The 20718-nt window shown below is 36.0% G+C and overlaps 1 protein-coding gene across 5 annotated transcripts in view; it reads right to left on the bottom strand.

Annotated features, from left to right (window-relative positions):
- BCAS3 (breast carcinoma amplified sequence 3) overlaps positions 1 to 20718 on the bottom strand; it is a 463383-nt gene that overhangs the window by 385224 nt on the left and 57441 nt on the right. For all 5 annotated transcript variants that reach the window (XM_014531618.1, XM_014531623.1, XM_005858559.2 and 2 more), the window contains exon 7: positions 18322 to 18394. In XM_014531618.1, coding sequence (XP_014387104.1) covers positions 18322 to 18394 — 73 coding nt within the window. The remainder of the gene's footprint in view (positions 1 to 18321; positions 18395 to 20718) is intronic.

Below are 20718 nucleotides of genomic sequence, written 5' to 3'. Positions count from 1 at the left end.
GGGGAGTAGTTAGGGGGTGATCAGGCTGGCAGGCAGAACCAGTTAGGGGCAATCAGGCAGGCAAGCAGGCGAGTGGTTGGGAGCCAGCAGTCCTGGATTGTGAGAGGGATCCTAGACTGGAGAGGGTTGCAGGCTGGGCTTAAGGACACACACCTCCCCCGTCGTGCACAAATTTCGTGCACCGGGCCTCTAGTTTATGGATAATAAAGAACATTATAAACTGATGAACAAAAATAGATACAGAAGCAGAGAAGCATCGAACAGACTGTCAAACGACAGCGGGAAGGGTGGGGAGGGTTGGGGGGTTGAGGGGGTGGGGTAAGAGATCAACTGAAGGACTTGTATGCATGCATATAAGCATAACCAATGGATGTAAGACACTGGGAGGGGGGTGAGGGCATGTGCCAGGGTGTAGGCTGGGGGGAAGTCAATTGGGGGGGGGAAAGGAGACATATGTACTACTATTTGTAATACTTTAAACAATAAAAAAAAAAGAAAAAACAAAAAAAATTTTATTATATAGCAGAGATCAGCCAACTATGTCCCAAATCCAACACCACTGCTAGTTTCATTGAAACATAGTCACACTCACTTTTTCTTTATTTTCTATGGCTGAGTTGAGTAGTTGCCACAGAAACCATATGGTCAACTAAGCTTAAAACATTTCATATATGCAAACAAAATTTCAATGATCTATAGGGTGGTTTTCCTAATGTAATGTGGCTGTTTTACACTGTCCTTCTGAGGGATTTGATAGTATTTGCTTCAGGTGTTGTGGAGGAATTCAAGGTGAGCCTACTTCCTTAAAAACAGGAACTCTACAATAAGACATCATGGGAGTAACTATTCTGATTTTTTACATTACCGCCATTGCATTACTTTGCCTCTCTTATTTGGGAGCAATATATATGTCCTAGTTTTCTTCCCATTTTCTCAAGCTCTCATTTTATTCAGTTTTCTACCTATTCTCCCTCAGTGCCTTCCAATTTCTTCATCAACTGTGATGCATTTGTGAATTTTCCCCCATCTATTTCTTCCCATAGGTTTTGTCTCTCCTATTATATTCACCCTTTCTTCCCAGAGTTCTTCTATTTGTTTTGTTTTCTTCCTTCATAGGGAATAAATTATATAAAATTATTCTGAAATATTTGTTTACAATTATCAATTGATCAATAGCAACACTATTCTACTGATTGTTTTTCACTTACCAGTAATATCTTCCTGAGTTAGGTTTTTCATTTGCCCATATCATGTATGTTTTCAAAGAAAAAGTTGTTCATAATATTGCTTATTACCTTTTAATGACCATAAAATCTATAGTAATGACCCTTCATTTATTCTTGATATTGGTAATTTGTGTCTTCTATTTTTATTAATCCATCTCACTAAAGGGTTATCACTTATATTAGTGTTTTCAAAAAAACTAGCTTTTGGCATAACTGATTTTTCTCTGTTTTCTTTCACTGATTTCCATTTATTATTTTCTACCACTCACTTATTTTAGGTAAACTTTCTCATCTTTTTTGATTCATAAGGTGAAACGCTATAGATCTTTCTTCTTCTCAAATGAGAGCATTTAGTGCTTTAAACAAACATTTTCTTGTGAGTTCTGCTTGTCCCATAGTTTAATTTGCAAACTTTGTACAAATTTCCCAGAGATGTTTGCTATTGATTTCTAATTGCATTATGATTATAAAAGATATTCTATTACATTATCACCCAGCATATGATCAGTCTTGGTGAATGTTCCATAGGCATTTAAAACTATGTGGATATAATAGTTTGTAAATACCAGGTGAGTCAAATTGATATTATAGTCATGTCTCCTATATTCTGACTAATATACTACTATCTACTCATTCCACCTGTTTCTAAAAGAAGAATATTAACCTCCAACTTTAATTGTTGATCTCTATTTCCCTCTCAGCTGTAATGTATTTTGAAAATTCATATATTTTGAAACGTATCTGAAGACATTTTTTTAAAAAAAAAAATTGAACATACTCAGAATAGAAGATGTTTTCCAGTCATCTCTCCTGCAAAAATGTTAGGTGATCAGATCCATTACACATAAATAGGTATTCCTTTCTAATAGAGTCATATATAAGTGTAGAGGCATAGGAGAAAGAATCTAAGGCAATTCCAAATAAACTGGATTACAGTTCTAGTGACATAGGAGATAGAGTAATTTGCTGAAAATAAAGGACTTAAGCAAAGTTATGAATGTTTGGAACAGTTAGTTTGCCATCTTCTGTAACATCTATAATATACATATACCATAAAAGTCTAATAGTTCAATTTTTCTGACATTTGCTAGGAAAGGTAAAATCTCCACTAGATAAAAGGAAAACATGTCCAATCATTTGAAAATGAAGCAAAATCTCCAAAATCTAGAAATCAATCTCATTTCCCAATAACACAAAGTTCAACTTTGTCAGCTTGTCAAATGTCTCTCCCAAATTAAAAATCCAGGGATCTGCCCCCTTACCCCAAATAAATAGATCAATATCAATAAGAATGCAAACATTTTAAACCTCTCAACTGGTTTTAATTATACCAATGAGGGAAAAGTGAAACATATTCTAATTACTTTTCTACAAAACCTGATCTAACATTAGTAGTATATAACTACATTGAGGCCCTAACCGGTTTGGCTCAGTGGATAGAGCATCGACCTGTGGACTGAAGGGTCCCAGGTTCGATTCCGGTCAAGGGCATGTACCTTGGTTGCGGGCACATCCCTAGTGGGAGTGTGCAGGAGGCAGCTGATCGGTGTTTCTCTCTCATCGATGTTTCTAACTCTCTATCCCTCTCCCTTCCTCTCGGTAAAAAATCAATAAAAAAAAAAATATATATATATATATAACTACATTGAGGTTAATATAACTAAAACCCTAACACATAAAAAAAGCATTTTATTTCAAAGCTATTACAAGGACATAACTCTAAAAATAATATAGGACAATTCATAACATGTCAATACATGTGTGATATTTGTAAATAACATTAATGATCCATATTAATAATGCCAACATTTCCAAGGGCAAAGACAATAGAATTTATTGAGTTTATTCTAACAAATAAAGAAGAGAACTGTCTACTAAATCTTTCAAAATATTTTCCATATTTTTTAAATAATTTGGAGAATTACATTCCTTAATGAAGGAATGCAAACAAAGCGACTAAACAAATCACATTAATGTCATCTTTACATTTCAGACTTAGACGCCCTTTCATTCAAAAGAACTATAAGCTACTAGAGGGCAGAGGCTATGTTTTGTTAACTGTTGAACAAAGAATCAATCAAGAAGAATTAATCAATGTTAACTACTGGTTATCAATAAACTTCTCAATGATACTGTAATGGTGGATACATGTTTTTAAAAGTTTGTCCAAACTCATAAAATGTACACCACCAAGACTTAAACCTAATGCAAACTATGGCCTTCAGGTGACAATGACATGCACAATGATCCTATGACAGTTGAAATTTTATAAAAGAAAGCAATAAAATATCTTGGAAAAGTACTTCTATCAATAGCAACTTCAAATATTGAACATTTAATATTTAAGTTGCTGATATTCATTCAATAATTGATTAGAAACACGATATTTTTAAACACAGAAGAGAACAAAAATAACAAAGATTGAAATGGCAACCTTGCCTTCAATGACATCAGGTTTCCAAAAAATCAAAAACAAACATATCTGTCTCTGTATTTATATGGCAAATACTATAATAAGCCAGGATCATTATAACCATTTATACTGTATTCTTTTCAATTAATTATTCAGAATATCAAAATATCGCTTTATAATTCCTATATAAAATGTTTCATTGATAATAGCAGACATGTTAATAAATTGTTCACTATTTTGTAATTTTGAAAAATTAATTTAATGAGTCTAAAGTCATGTATCAGAGGGATACAAAGAACAGAGGCAAAAAGAAAAGTTAAAATTTTGCTTAATGACTAAGAAATGCATCATAAAGTTTCCCTTAAAAAAATAGTTAATTTCCAGTCACTATATTAAAAAGCAACTATGAATAGTAAACAAATATATTTGTTAAATTTATGTTGTTTTTAGTAGAAGCAATAGCACTTCAACAAAACAATGCAAAATCTTGTTTGGATTTATTTCATAACTGCTTACCTGTTACGATAAACAACGTATATACAGAAGCATTTTGCATACAACAGATACCCATAACCAAAGTTTAACTGAGAAACATGGGATACTTGAAATGAGAACACTAAAGTCTGGCCCATCTCACCAAAAGATGATAATTATACTAACTTCTGTTAAGCAAGCACAGGGGCCAAATACACTATACTGTGTAAACACATGTGTGTTTTTATTATTGCAATGCTACCCTAAAACTTTATAAATGTGTAAAAAGATTGAGTATACATATGAAATCAATACAAACCAACTTATTAAACACGTCAAAGAAACCTACAGTTCATTATAGCACTTGAGACACACTGAGAAATGAAGAAATGCTAAAGTTAACAGCTTATATGAAATCTACTTCTCAAAATCAAGGAATATCAAAATGTACCAAGAGAGAATTCAGAAAGACTATGTGTAAAAATGTATTACTTCTATTAATTCCCTTCTCAATACAAAAAATTACAATGGATAATCTGAGCTTTTTTTTTTTTACAGGACACCTAAATATATGGTTCCAAATCAATTCCTCTAATTTGACTTATTAAAGTACCAAAAAAATCATTATTTGTACACCATAGAATGTTTGTTTGTAAGTTAGGAGGAATATTTATATTCATATTGGCTAAATGTTTTTACATTCCACAATACATATTGTCATGTCATTTCTTCGCCCCTCCACCCCCCAGAAGCTGGGCTGTTCAGTCATCCAAGGCCACATTAGCCCCCTCCTCAGGACACAATGTGGGTTTTGGAAATTTAAAAAAGAGCTAAAAATAAAATATATATACTGTTATAAACACATATTTGTTGTACAAATAATATCCATTTATATTTACATTTATATTTATATCAATTTAGCTAAATCGTGGTATCAGGTGTAGAAATAAAGCAGATGAGATTTCAAATGAAGTATAAATTAAAATTGCAACAGTACCAAATGCCTAAAGATATAGATTTGGTTAAGACATAAGCAGTTTTTCATTTTAACAGTATTATTACCATAAAAGAATACTTTTCACGCAGTAGTTAGAAGAAAAATGTTTTTCTTATTTGGCTGCTCTTGTAAAGGTAAATGGGATAGGGGGAAGCAAAAGTTGTGAAATGCATATATTACATCCAATGTGGAAAATCATTTTGAAACAATATACTAGAAGTGAAAATGTATAACTGCTTTCCACTGATCAAAACTTTTTTTAAACATAATTTTGAAATGTGGCAATTTAAAGAAATAACCCTCCTTCACAATTCAAAAATAAAACTAATTTATGAATGGTCATCGATGTAATGCAAAGGTATAACTACACAAAATGAAAAATACTAAGGTTATATTAGAGCAATCTGTAACCACAGCTAACCACCACAAGATGTGAATTTCTGACACAACCTTATAATTTTAGATTTCATTATGAGGAATAAAAAAAAAAAAACTACTACTACCTTTACAAACTAAAGCTATTTCTACACAATACCTAAATAAAAGACTGCCAAAATAAATTTCTACCCAAGTGAAACCATGATTTTATTTGCATTTCTAAAGAGTGTGATTACTGTTTTTCAAGAATTCTCTAAGAGGATTCTCTAAGATCAGTAAAGGGCTGGGGATGAAGTTACAAGTTAGAGCAGACTTTCATAGGAAATAAGGGCAGGCTAACTGAAATCTGGGTTGCCTTAGAATATATAAAATGCAGTCACTGTGTTTATGCTACCAACAGTATAGAATCACTGATTCTAACAGCAAAGGATGAAAAGCAGGTGGTTATCACAAAAGTTATTCTATTTCAAAAATGTGTACAAGCCAGAAATGTTAAGACAGATAAATTGGAATGATGTAATGTTTCAGAGAAATGAAAGAGAACTGTCTCTCTAAGATTCTAGTCCCAGTCTAATGGACAGCTAAAAATGGAAACTGGAAATTCCCATTTCAACTTCCAGGATTAAGCCATTTAATAGTTATCAGTGTGACTCTACAAAGTGGTTCAACTTCATTTTAAAAAACATACTTTCAGATCCAAATTCTCCTTTAAAATGGACAGAATGCTTTTTCACACTTAAAAATAATTTCTTTACATTTGAATCTACATTTTAAAATAAAGAAGAAACTTAAAAAAAAAAAAAGCCTACCTCAGGCAAGCCTCAGTTCACTGGATCTATGTCACATTGATTTATAACAGTTATTTCTTTGGGGGGGTAAAAAAGCACACACAGATGCAAACAATTACTCTATTTTTGTAGGCAACAAGTGAGGTGGGTGGTAACTGAGAAATTTTTTAAAAATCCTGTCACAATATTCTGCTTTTTCTTAAGAAACCCTCCTCACACAACAAACGTTTGCCACATCAGAGAATTTCCAGGGCCCGAAGCACCACTTTGATTCCAGACCGCTGCAGGCATTAGCAGGAGGTAATTAGGGTAAAAAGTTCAGCCACAGTTCCATGTCTAGAGTCCTGCCAGAAATAAATTTCCTCTCTCTTCACTGGTTTCTACTGTACCCTCCCTACGAATCATATTGAAAACACATTTATCTTTGTAGAGTTTGTTCCTCTTGTAATTAACGTTGTGGCGTTTACAGTGTTTAATAATTTGAACCGGCCCCAATCGCAGCCGTCTGGTCGTTAAAAGTGGAGGCGTGCATTATCATTTTCCCTCTGTTGCTGCTCCATTTGAGAAGCGACACACACACAAGTGCATGCTGCAGCTGTTTTCATCAAGCTCTCTGGTCACCAAAAAATGCTTTTATTTCCTTGTTTGAGAAAGGTGCAGGGACAAAACTGACCAACAGATGCGTTCAGAATGTGTTCCAGGAAATGTTTCAAGGAAATGAAAGGGACTACTATGAAAACAAAATAAAATAGAAAATGTTGCTTTACACCATACAAATGTATTATATTTTATTGTTTCCAGAGAGAGAACTATGAAGTGTTATATTTAAGTAAGTGATAAAACCTAAATATACCATTTCAAGCACTTACACATATTTTTAAAAATCTCCAAAGGTACACTCAAAATACTGTCTCTTGTTCTGTGCCCCTATCATCATTCCTCTCTACAAGAACATTCACCCACACCAGGAGGCTCTGATTAATATGCCAGTTATCTCACAATAACTATTTTAAACTTCTCTGGGTATTGTGCTTAGAAACAAGATGTTAATAAAATTACTTGAATGTTAAGAAAAACCACTTGTTCTAACAAGGGGTTCTAACAAAGGATAAAATCAGTTAATACTAAAATACACATTCAAAACACAAACAACAAACAATACAACAAAAATAAAATCTTGCCTCTAGGATATTATGGTTGTGACACTACCTTTTTGAGACCAGAAAGCTTTTTTTTTTAAATATAATAATCTGTTCATAAACATAAAATAATATTCAAATCATTCATAATTTTTTCAGGATTTTTAGCAAACTATAAGCCAAAAAGAAGTTTATCTTTTCCAATTCTCCTCAAGTATTTGGTCCTCTGTAACCTAAGATATGACTAACAGCCTTACACATAAAAATAAACAAGGAAATTGTGGCCCTCTGTACCACCCTGCACAAATACAGAACCCAAAATCTTTTAGCATTAAAAACAAAAACAACAATTTCCTCTACCACTTCACTTAGCATGACCTTTCCCACAAAGTAACTACCCAGGACTTCCCATTTGTCCTTTTCCCCCTCACGATCTGGATGGCTTCAAGGATTTCTGCCATCTTTCAGGGAAGTTTGCCAACTAGACTTGTGTAACAATATCATGTTATGTACCATTACAGTAGGATTTACATTTCTCAATCATAAAGAAATGCTATTTAAAGGTGTTCAATCATTGGAATAGTACTAGGAAGAGATACTATAACTAGCTGAAATATAGTCAGTTCCCATAAATATTTCTTGAAAGAATGTAAAGCTCCTCTTAGAATAAAAGAAAAAAGAAACGTTAAAATTAAGCATTCCTTGGGGATGGCAGCCTAGGTAATCAATTATATTGACACTAGAGGCCCAGTGCACGAAATTCGTGCATGGGGGGGGGGGAGTTCCCCAGCCTGGCCTGTGCCCTCTCACAGTGCGGGAGCCCCGCGATCGATATCCCCAAAGAGGTAGGCCCGAGCCGGGAGCCATGCAGAGCTGCCGGGACCCACCCCTGGTGTCGCCATGGGGAGCCGCGGGACCCTCCTCCGCACCGCACACACAGCGTCAAGTCCCCGCCCACCCACACATGCCCACTGTGCACTCAGCCTCCTGGTGATGGATTGTTACGACGTGAGGGTGTGAGGGCATCACGGCGTGATGGTGTGATGGCCACTTAGGCTTTTATTAGTATAGATAATCACTGACATAGTGATTAAAATATATTTAAGTATTAGTTAAAGCAAATAACCTTTCTCAATTCTTTGATTCAAGAAAATCATCAAGTCACAAAACGAGTGAGATTTAGCAAGAATTCATTCTGTCTAAATACCATATATCTACATCAACAAAATACTGTCCCCCCAAAACTGTGAAATCACACTTGATTTGGAAACTCTCATGGATCTCCATAATGAATTACTTCATTTTCATCATCAATTTTGTCCTTATTAGGATTATCACAACACAACTGATCTCTTTTCAAGACTTTTTCACTGTGCACATGCTCTGTCCCACCAGAAACAGAGGAAGTCTGCCTGTACGGAATTCCACAGAGTCGGAATCTATGCAGATGTTCTTTCCCTTTTGGTTTTCCTTTAATTTGCAAATCTTGTAATCTAAGCCTGAAGCTGACTGAACCAACATTTAAACCAGTATAACAATATCAGCCAAAAACCCAATCTGTTTTCTATTTATATGTCAAGACTGCATCCTTTTGGTGGCTGAAAAAACTGTTGTTTTGAAATGATTACACAGAGAAACTGCAAGCCTGTTAGTAGTTTTATGTACGGGTTCTAGATGGAAAGCTTCACTTTTGAAAGGCCTTTAGTTTAAGATGCAGAGCAGAAGAAAATGCAACTTTGAATTCAAGACTCCCACCTTTATGTTTTTAACGGTATATTAAAGTCACCTTAAACAAAACAACAGCAAAGTATCTCCCAAAAATAAAGACTTCAATGATACTCAGAGACACTTACTACATAAAAATGTGCTGCTTCTATTGAGTGCCAGGAAGGGCAGAAGGGATGCATTAAAAAGGGCATGAGAAAATCATTGTGTGTGAGGGATATGCTCATTATCCTGATTGGAGTGATGGTTTCGTGGGCATATACAAATGTCAAAATGTATCACACTGCACACTTTAAGTGAAGTTTGTCATGTTTCAATTATACCTCAATGAAAATATAAATATAAAATGAGGTTCTTGGGGGGGGGGGTATAAATTAATTACCATTTTCCAATGAAAGTAAAGGGCTCCTACTCATTAGAGATGCTACCAGGTCCATTACTGGAGTAGGACGTGAAGCCTGTCAAACTGTAGCACAAGTACTGGAGATAAGTTGGGCACAGCCATATTTCTCCAACAGTCACACGGGGTGGCTTTATATATACATAGGTATACATTTGTTCTTCACATGTACATGAAAAGAAGTCTTTGGAAACGAGTGCTCCCTGGCTACGCTTCATATCTTTCTGACCCAAATAACAGGAGGTGTACCTAATAAGGGCCTGATGCTTTACTAAATACTCTAAAGCATTGCCATACTTCACAGTAGTTATTTATGAGCACCACTTTACAAATAAGGAAACTGAACCTGAGAACTGCTAAATATTTCATTTATATAGCTAACTATTCAGACCTAGGTCTGTGTGACTTCAAAATCTTTGTTCTTTTCATTATTCTAGACCTGTGGTCGGCAAACTGCGGCTCACGAGCCACATGCGGCTCTTTGGCCCCTTGAGTGTGGCTCTTCCTAAGCCTTAGGAGTACCCTAATTAAGTTAATAACAATGTACCTACCTATATAGTTTAAGTTTAAAAAACTTGGCTCTCAAAAGAAATTTCAATCGTTGTACTGTTGATATTTGGCTCTGTTGACTAATGAGTTTGCCGACCACTGTTCTAGACAATTCTATCCATGGGTTCAGGAATATCAATGAATATTACAGAGTACCAACATTAGGTTAAATGCATATAGAAAAGAAAATTGTAGAACCCAAAATGAAAATCAGATCCATTCGCCATAAATATCACTATCAGATTTATCACTATTAGTTCCTATTAGATTTAAATACTACAAAAGCTGCCACTGAAAGCCCAGTGTGATCCAGAATATCTTAGTGTCAAGATTTGAGTTAAAGGCTCACACACTATAGACTACTATCCTCTGGTAAGCTTTCCTTATTCAAATTTCTAGAAACACCTGTAAAATTTCCTAACTAATTGCTCAGGGTTATGGGTTCAATTCCGGTCAAGGGCACATACCTTGGTTGCAGGCTGGATTCCCCAGCCCGGTCAGGGTTTGTGCAGGAGGCAACCAATCAATATGTCTCTCTCACTTTGATGTTTCTCTCTCTTTCTCTCACCTCTCTCCCTCTCACAAAACAAACAAAAAAAATACCACCTAAATGCTTTTACCAATGTGTTTGTATATTTATACATGGCTAGCTAACTCTGAATCTCCAAATATCTTTGAAAAACAATACATATCAACAAGGAAAGCAAATGAAATCACCCCTGAATCAAACTGCAGCATAACTAGAGAGAGAAAAACCAACAACTTTATTTATTTGGGAAGGAGAAGCTTAAATATTCAAAACTGGCAGAGCCTTCTCCTGAACTGGCCCAGAGCTGAGCAGGGATAACTTGAAAAACAAGAAGGGAGTAAGTACAACGGCCCTAGTGCTGGCAGAGCATAGAGAAATCACCTAGGATTTACTCTCAGAAGCAAGGGAGTAGGGAAATACTTTTTAAAAATCTGAAATACATTGGATCAAATTGTCAGCTACTAATTATTCAAAAGTCAGGGGATGAGAGGGAGCATGTGAAGGACCAGAGAAGCCTGCCAGGGGAATCACGTCAGACATGGGATGCATCCTCAGGAGTTTAGTGGTAAAGAAAAGATAGAAGAAAGAGCTGAAGGTAAGGGTCTTATCAGAAAACCAGGGGAAGAACTGAAGCCACTGCCCAAAGGTACCATTTATTAAAGAAACCCTAGACTTCACTGTATCTGCAGAAAAGGCACACTCCTGCTAGGAAACCAGGTAAAGCATCCAAACCTCTCCAACCACAGCCCCTAATCTCTATAAAACTGATTGCTAATGCTAACCAGAAAAATCATATTGAGCTTATTAAGAACAAAAATTGAGTAAAATAATTCACACAAAACTACTGGGAAACCAGAGTTTTTATCTTAAGGAAAATATCCCCCCCAAAATCCCACAAAACAAAAAACTTAACACAATAGTACAACACAATTATTCAAACATGCATGCCTCACTTAGTAACTTTAATTTGTTCCTGAAAACTCTGCCACTAAATGAAAAGGCATTAGGTGGAAAATCATTTCCATTAACTTTTAATGGCAAAAACTACAATTAATTCTATCCCAATCCATACTTTCACAGAGAGAAAGAAATGTTAATTGAATATTAAAAATAAGTTTGTATAATATACATTAATTTGAAAGTAAATATAGATTATAGGTCACTACTAAAGTTAATCTACTTTCAGGTAGACATTCCACCTCAGAATCAGGCATGTTTGATGAGAATTATCTTTTTCTTGACACTATGACAAAAAAACAACAACATGACATAGCCATAAAAGAGGAATCTTTGTATGAAAAAAGTAATATCTCCTGGTCTCGAGTATCATGACTACTTCTCATGACATGATGCAATTTCCTAGAATATACAACAAATTCAACAGAGTAAGCTAACTCTAAAGAAAATATACTTTGTTTTATTTTATGTTTATTTTTAATCCTCTTTATAAAATCATTATTTACGCTTTTTCCTTTGCTTCACTTATATATGCACCATTTCTCCTCACCAATTTTTCAACCTTTTTGGCACTCACGATTCTCTTGCTCTCCAAATACACATACAATGTTGGCAGGAATGTAATATGGGACAACCACTATGAAAAACATATCAACATGTGGTTCAGCCATTCTACTCATAGGTGTTTATCCCAGAGAAAAGAAAGCATGTATATACAAAGACTTCAACATTGTGTTCACAGCAGCATTCTTTGTGAAAGCCAAAACTTAGAAGCAATCATATCCACCAATTGAATGGATAATCAACTTGTGGTATGCCCATATACCATATTGCTCAGCAATAAAAATGAATGAACTGTTCATAAATGCAACAAGGATGAACCTCAAAATAAATATAATGCATAACAAGGGAAAGTGTAAATTACATGGTCAAATTTATATAAAATTCTAGAAAATACAAACTAATCTAAAATGATGGAAAGTAGATCAGTAGTTATCTAAGGAAAAGGAGCCATTGGAAGGGGGGAATTATAAACAGACATGCAGAATCTTTGGGGGGTGAAATATTCATTATCTTGCTTGTAGTGATGTTTTTATAGGTGTATACTTACATCAAACATAAAATTCTACACTTTAAATATACATAGTTTATTGTTTGTCAATTATAACTCAATAAAACTGCTAAATATTTAATTTTTCTGATTAAAATCCAACCTTGGAAATATAGCCACAGAGTTCATAGTTAAATAAAGGGTAAGAGATTCCTAACCAATTGAAATGAAGAAATGTTCTCACTCTTATAAGAACTTCCCACCACCAAATGGATACATAGTGGAAATCTCTGTGGTTAAATTACATGATCCTCAAGGTTCTTTCTACTTCCAATATTCTATGCTCCTCTATGTAAACATCACATCTCCAATCCACACATTGTGTGTAACATGATGATACTACATTGTATGTTGAAATAACCATTCTTCTAGGTCTGTAGTCAACTGTTTAATAATATTACTCTTTTGCAATTATTCATAATACCCAACAAGATCCTAACCACAAACAGCTACATTACTGGAACTGTTTAGTATACAATATACAAAGAGCTTTAGTTTCCTAAGAGAGTGTATATCCCTCAGTATATTGTCCATACTTCCTCTCCCTCCCTCAAATTGTTACACAAGGCACTGATTTAATCCTTGGATCAGTAGCACAGTAAACATTATCTCCCTCCAAGACCTTACATAGCTTATCTGGAATGATTATGGAATTGCCTCTTACACACATACACAGATAGACACAAACACACATACACACACAAAAGAAAGAAAGAACACATCACTATCATGATTGCAATTACAGCCAGTATTATTTTTAAATTGTGGGCTAAAGCATAATATGTTCATAGCTAAAGGATAAAATATGAGGAAGAACTCGGATTACTTCCATAGCAACTCCCACTTCCTTGAAAAGGCACTATAAATTTATAAAAATGAAAATGTATTACAAAAAAAAATTTTGTATTTACCCAAGAATAATTTAAGAAGCAATGTTAATTATAAATATAAGCAACTGACAATTTCTAAAGCACCAGGTACTCAATTAAGCATTTGCCAGGGAAATGCTGTCCTGTACCTCTCCAAAGGGGGAAGGAGGTCTTACTAGCTTTGAAGATGTCAACAACCTGGCTCAGTATATACGGTTCCTTAGATTTAGAAGTTTTCTCAAAATCTGGAGACTGGCAAGTGAGGCAAAGGCCTGGGTCCACAACTAACTGGGCCTGAACCTCCCTTAGCATCCGTTTCCTCGTGTATAAAATGAGGATAATACAATCTCTTTCGCAGGCTTGTTTCTGGATTAAATGATGTTACATAATAGAAAATATTTAACAGACCTAGTACATAGCAGGCATTGAACATTTGCCTTCCAGTCCCTGTGCTATATTAGCATAGTCAACAAATACATGCCTCATAAAAATATAAATAAAAAGACTGAGTTAAAACATTTTTTTTTTAATCCCAGGAATTGGGAAACAGATTCTAAAAGAATTCCCCTATAACTAGATTTCTCTACTATTACAGTCAACTTTAAAGTTACTGAAAAGTGTCTTGTGTATTTGACATCACCATCTGCCAACCTACTGCTAACACTTAGAATAACACTTAAAATATATACATACTCACAGATCGCTTGCTCAGATTAGAGAGAAAATTCTATTCACGATTGCAATATGACACTTACAAGAAACAGAACACAGTCCTCTATGAAAATGTCCTTCCTGTGACTGTAAACATTCTGACAAAGATGCTACATAATCAGTTCAGCAAATACGTGAAAACAAAACGAGTATTTTCCAGCAGCCTTTTGCATTAGAGAGGAAGGTATAAACCAAAAGAGAAAAAATATAGAAAGCTTATACATATACAGTAATAACAAGATACCTTCCCCTAGGACTTAGAGTGCATGAAGTGACATGAATTCAAAAGTTTCTTTGCCATGTTATTTATCAATTATCATTATTTAAAACAGCCCACCAAGTAATACAGACATAGAGAAGTCTATTGCCAGAATGATTCCCCTTCTATGACATAAATTAAGGAGCAAAAATGGAAGAAAGAAAATGAATATCGCCCTAACTGGTTTGGCTCAGTGGATAGAGCGTCGTCCTGCGGACTCAAGGGTCCCAGGTTCAATTCTGGTCAAGGGCATGTACCTTGGTTTCGGGCACATCCCCAGTAGGGAGTGTGCAGGTAGGCAGCTAAATCAATGTTTCTCTCTCATCGATGTTTCTAACACTCTATCCCTCTCCCTCTCCCTTCCTCTCTGTAAAAAATCAATAAAATATATTTTTTTAAAAAGAAAATGAATATCTACAGTACATTTTTTCAAGTAGGTAAATGCTATTTTAATCAGGACTAGATTCATTGCTCCTGTGCAGATTAATTTTATTTGTCAACTTGGCAAAGCCACAATAACCAGATTTGGTCAAATATTATTCCATCATGTGAGTGGGGCTCATCCAATCAGTTGAAAGCTTTAATAATTTTTTTTAACACCTTCTTGGAGGAACAGGGAATTCTGCCTCCAGGCTAGGACTGCTATTCTTCTCCCAGATTTTGGGCTTACCAGACTTGACAGTTATGTGAGCCAATTTCTTAGAATTTCTTACTCTCACTCTACACACACACACACACACACACACACACACACACCTCTACCTCTCACATCCCATTGGTTCTCTGGAGAACCCTAATATAACCCACATACCAACAAATTCATCATTCAGTAAATTATCTCGTCACCAACTATATATCATCACCTTACCCTCACTATGCTAGCTTGTCCTATGTAATAAAGAGCTAATGTGCTCATTAGACCAGATGGCAGAACGACCTTCCAGAATGACCAGTGGGCGGGGCCAGGGGGCCACGAGGCAGCCAGGGCCATGAGGCAGCCAGGGCTGCGATGGGCCAAGCCCCTTGCACGAATTTTGTGCATCCGGCCTCTAGTCTATATATATAAAAGTCTAACATGCTAAGTGTCCAACCGATCTGTCGACCACTCGACCAGTCACTATGACCACAAGGGGGCAGACACTCCAATAGGCAGGTTAGCTTGCTGCTGAGGTCCTGCTGATCGGGACTGGGTGAGACGGGCCAGACACACCCTGAAGCCCTCCTGCAGTCCCTCCCCGGCCAGCCGACCCCATCAGCCCCAATCAGGACTGGGTGAAATGGCTCTGATTGGCCCCGATAGCTGGCCAGGAGAGGGAACCCACCCGTGCACGAATTCATGCACCAGGCCTCTAGCTTTTTGATAAAGTGATATCTCAATAAATGAATCCTACAGAAATAAAAACAATCTCCCTAATCTTACAGCTAGCAGAGTTGATAAGAAACAGAACATCTTTCAAAAACTACAAGCCAAACTCAGCAGGCAGCTGAGTGTCTTCCACAAACATCTTTTAGAAGGGCTTCCACAGGCCTTCCTGCACCTGAATTACAGAGGGCTAAATAAACATCAGGAAAAGTGAAATCAATTGAGTTTCCCGTCACCACATAGCTCATCCTCCTCTGTGGTTCCTATTCTCTTTCAGCTCCCTCATCAACACATCACTTCCCTGGTTATTCTGCTGACTTGAATATGGTGTTGAGTTCCTCTAGAAAGTTTAGTATTTCATTTTTTCTATCTCTTCAACACCAGAATTTCCATTTGGTTTTTCTATAGTTTCTAACTACCTACTGAGACCCCCTATTTGTTGAATCATCGTTATCATACTTTTTAATTCTAGACACATGGCTCATTTAGTTCTTAGAATATACTTATAACAGCTGCTTTAAAAATCCTTGTCTGTAGAATTTAACCGTGGAGACAATCAGGAACAGCTTCTATTTCCTTGTTTCTTCAATATATCACATTTTCCTGTTTCTTGGCATGTGTCATAATTTTATGTTGAAAATTAAACATTCTATATAATATGGTATAACATCTCTGGCATCTGTCTTCCTACATAATGTGAAGTTTTACTTTAAGTCTTGCTTTTATTTTAAAGTCTGGTTTCCTGGGGTTGCCCATCTGTCCATATACCTTAGTATTAGCTGATGATTCAACAGAGAATTTGCTCGAATACTCTAAGTCAACATAGGCTGTCATCCTTTCCAAAAGAATCTATGTGTGGATAGGGGAGCACATTCAACATAAAGAACATTTTCAAGTCTCCCGAGATTTTCATTCTCCCTGGACCCTTTCATGGATCCTCTGCACATACATGAAGCCACTGCCCTCACAAGTCATACACCCCCTGGACCAAACTGTACCATGGACAACGCTCTCGGGCTGGCAACCCCTACAGTTCCAAGTTGAATGTGCATCTTCCAACGACAGCAGGGAAAGTGCGCATCTCATGATCTTCCCTACTCTTGAAGAATCAATCAAATTAGGAGGATGGGTGGAGTGTGAGGAGAGCAGGTCCAGGATGAATGCTACAGATTCCCACTGTTACCACTTAAACCACTGGTTGAGTTCCAGAGCACTGAAACGGTTGTTTCTGCCTGTTTTGCAGATAACCTTAGTCCTAAATCATAAACTTCCATCATTCTTAAATGTATTTATACCAGTTTCTATTCTACTGCTATAGCTTTATAACTACTTTGGAAGTCCTTACTCTTCTACATGTATTGGCAAACCTCCCATTCTTTTAGATCCAGCACAAGCTGCACCTTCTTCATGAGGCCTTCTCCACTTACTCCACACACACACTGATCTCTACTTACACTGAATTCCTTTTATACATCATCCTATATAACAAAAGGGTAATAGGCAAGTTGATCCTAATGGAATGACAGGGAATGACCAGTCGCTATGACTTGCACTCACCGCCAGAAGGCAGACGCTCAACGCAGGAGCGTTGGTGGTCAGTGCGCTTCCACATGAGCTGGCTCATGGCTGGCCAGCACAGCAGCAGTGGCGGGAGCCTCTCCCGCCTCCTCAGCAGCACTAAGGATGTCCGATTGCAGCTTAGGCCCACTCCCCGTGCTGCCAGAGGGATGTCTGACTGCCAGCTTAGGCCCAATCCCCTGGGGAGTGATCCTAAGCTGGCAGGTGGACATCCTCCGAGGCATCCCAGACTGCGAGAGGGCACAGGCCGGGCTGAGGGAGGTCCCCCCCCCGCCCCGGAGTGCATGGATTTTCATGCACTTGGCCTCTAGTTATTTCATAATTATTTTCTGTGTGCTATACTTTTTTTCCCAGCTTTATCCTTAAGTGTTTGGGACAAGGAATTGGGTTTTCATACTTTTGTATCTTTATCCATACCTGACATAGTGCTAAGTACACTGTAAATCTGTGCCAAGTTCAACCCCCAAATTTACACTTATAACACATGTAGGCAAGCCATTTCCCTAAATAAAGCACAATTAAGACTCTAAAATCTAATCATGCTATACTATTAACACACTCTTCCCTTCTCCGCTGCATCCATAATCTAAAGCGTACGCTATGAGCTAAAAGCATGTGACAGGGACTCCCGGATGCCAAGGCTAATACCCGTTTTAATCACCTTTCTTACTAACAAAACTAGTATCATTTCCTAGCTTTCCTTGCAGTTAGGAGTTCGAGTTGAGGAGATGCACTAACTGAAAATACAGTAGTCATCTTAAAATCATTGGGAAAATGAGTCATCAAAGTTTTCCCTCTGAAATCATAATATAAATTTTTAATAAATGGTTCAAAGAATTTTTAAAATTTCCTTACCCAGAAGATCCAGTGCTCTTACAAACACCAAGAAGGGGCCTTTTTTCTGCAAAGCTGTCACACTTTTGAGTACCTGATAAGGAATATAAAATGTAAAACAAAATTTTGATAAGTATTCTTACATAATGCCCATTATTTTCATGCTCTCAGAATATTTACAGCCAAAGAGATACCAAACCATTCATTATAAATTGGTATAATTTATATACTAGTTTCTAGCAAATGTATAAATAAGCCTATAACTATTTTTTAAAATTAAATATATTTTCTTTTAATTGGCATAAACTTAAATCTTATACACATTCTCCAGGAGCTCAAAAAATCACCCCCAACTCTACCAACTAATTACCCAGGAATAGTATGAGCTTGATGTCAAAACTAAATAAAGGTAAGTCAGGAAAGGGAAATTATAAAATTATAGGCCATTCTCAAAACACATAAATGCAAATATCCTTTAAAAATATTAAGCTAAATATCAATGTATTAGAAAAAGTAAAATCTTATAACCAAGTCGGATTTACCCAAGTAATAGTAATAATTTTACATTATAAAACCAATTAACATTGTTGGCCAGCACAGCAGCAGTGGCGGGAGCCACTGTTTCAGCAGATGCAGAAAAAGCATTCAATTAAATTATACAGGTAGTCATGATAATAACAAAATAAGCAGCAAAAAATTTTCTTATCCCAATAATAATTATCTACAAAAGACCTACAAGTATCATTGGTAATGCTTCAGAGCATTTCCATTAAAATCAGCAATAACACAAGGATGCCCAATGTAACTGCTCCCATTCAACCCTATACTGGATGTCCCAGACAGGATAATAATAATAAGTGAACTCAACAATATTACAGGACATGAAACCAATATAATAGCAGCAACCAGCAGAAAAATGAAGTCATGAAATGCAAATGTATCTAAATCCAGGCAGGGAGGGGAAGGAGGAGGAGGAGGAGGAGGAGGAGGAGGAGATCTTGTCACATGGCTACACATGGATGAATCTTGAGAACATTACGCTAAGTGAAATAAGTGATAAAAAAGACAAATACTTTATTATTTCACTTATGTGAAGCTTGTAGTCAAACTCACAGAAACAGAAAGTAAAAGGCTGTTACCAGGACTGGGGTGGAGGGAGAAATGGCGAGGGCTGTTCAATGGGTACAAAGTTGCAGTTTTATAAGCAGAAAAAGTTCTAGAGATCTGTGAATGTATTAGTACTACAAAACAGTACAGTTAAAATTTGTCGAGATGGTAAATTTTGTTAGGCAATTTTTACAATTTTACTACAAATTTTTGGAAAAGGTAGAAATAAGTTATATGTGTGGTTAGATACTTACATACATACATACTTTGTTATATTAAGTGTGGAATACATAAACTCATAAAGATAAACAACAATTTCAAAATAGGGATATATTTCTTAGGGAATTAAGATGAAGATATTTGGGAGAGACAGGGAACTTTAAGACTTTTTAAACAATATTTTCTGTCTCTTCAGTAATATTCCATTTCAATGGATCCCTCCAAAGATTAAAAGGTTTTAATACTGAGGAGGCACCTTAATGGTTACACATTTAGACTGTGACATGACATAATGAAAATACTTTTAAATTGTAAATATAGTAGTTATACAAAATAAGTTAGGGCAAGTTGTATCATCCCTTGGCAGACTCTATTATCAACACCAGAATATGATAAAGATCAAACTAAAAACATAATTAATGTTTATTAATAAAGTTCTTTATAACTATTTAAACTTTTTAGGAACTACAGCAATCAGTGTTTAAGTCTTTAAAAATCATTAATAACTATGGATTGTATGCTGTTACCACTTTTTTCACAATTAACAATATGCCTTGAACGAAGCATGAGTTAAAAAGTAACTGGTCCAAAGTCCACAATATTTATGTTCTAAATTAATTATGACTGAACTTCATCTCTACAAGCCCAGCTCTTCACTCCTACCTATTTCACCTCCACCTTTAACAATAGCTATTTTCCTTCTGCTTCCTGGTGTCGGCAAGGTCTTCACAGCTTGTACCTGGATTCAACACACCACTCTGACATGTTGACGAATGAAACATCATGGCCTTAAAATGCAAATAATACTGGCAAGAATGGTTTGATTGTTTTGGGTTTCTCAAATCTGAATTCAAGAACTCCATTGGTTTAGCTGACCTGACCTGACCTGATCAATTGGTACCACAAACGTTACTCTATAGAAGATCAGCCACCTAATAGAGAAGGGAGAGAAGGGAGAGGGAAAACTATACAGCAAAACCTTAACTCTGCTTTAAATAATCTCATTGAGGATAGTTTGAATAAATACAATTTTTAAAGTGTTAGCATAAAAATTCTACAATCTCATGAACACTGTAGCTATTAACCTGATTT

This window comes from Myotis brandtii, unplaced genomic scaffold (genome assembly GCF_000412655.1).
Source record: "Myotis brandtii unplaced genomic scaffold, ASM41265v1 scaffold120, whole genome shotgun sequence".
In the NCBI taxonomy this organism is placed as follows: domain Eukaryota; kingdom Metazoa; phylum Chordata; class Mammalia; order Chiroptera; family Vespertilionidae; genus Myotis; species Myotis brandtii.
The sequence above is the reverse complement of the archived record's forward strand: the minus strand, read 5'-3'. Positions and strand labels throughout refer to the sequence as shown.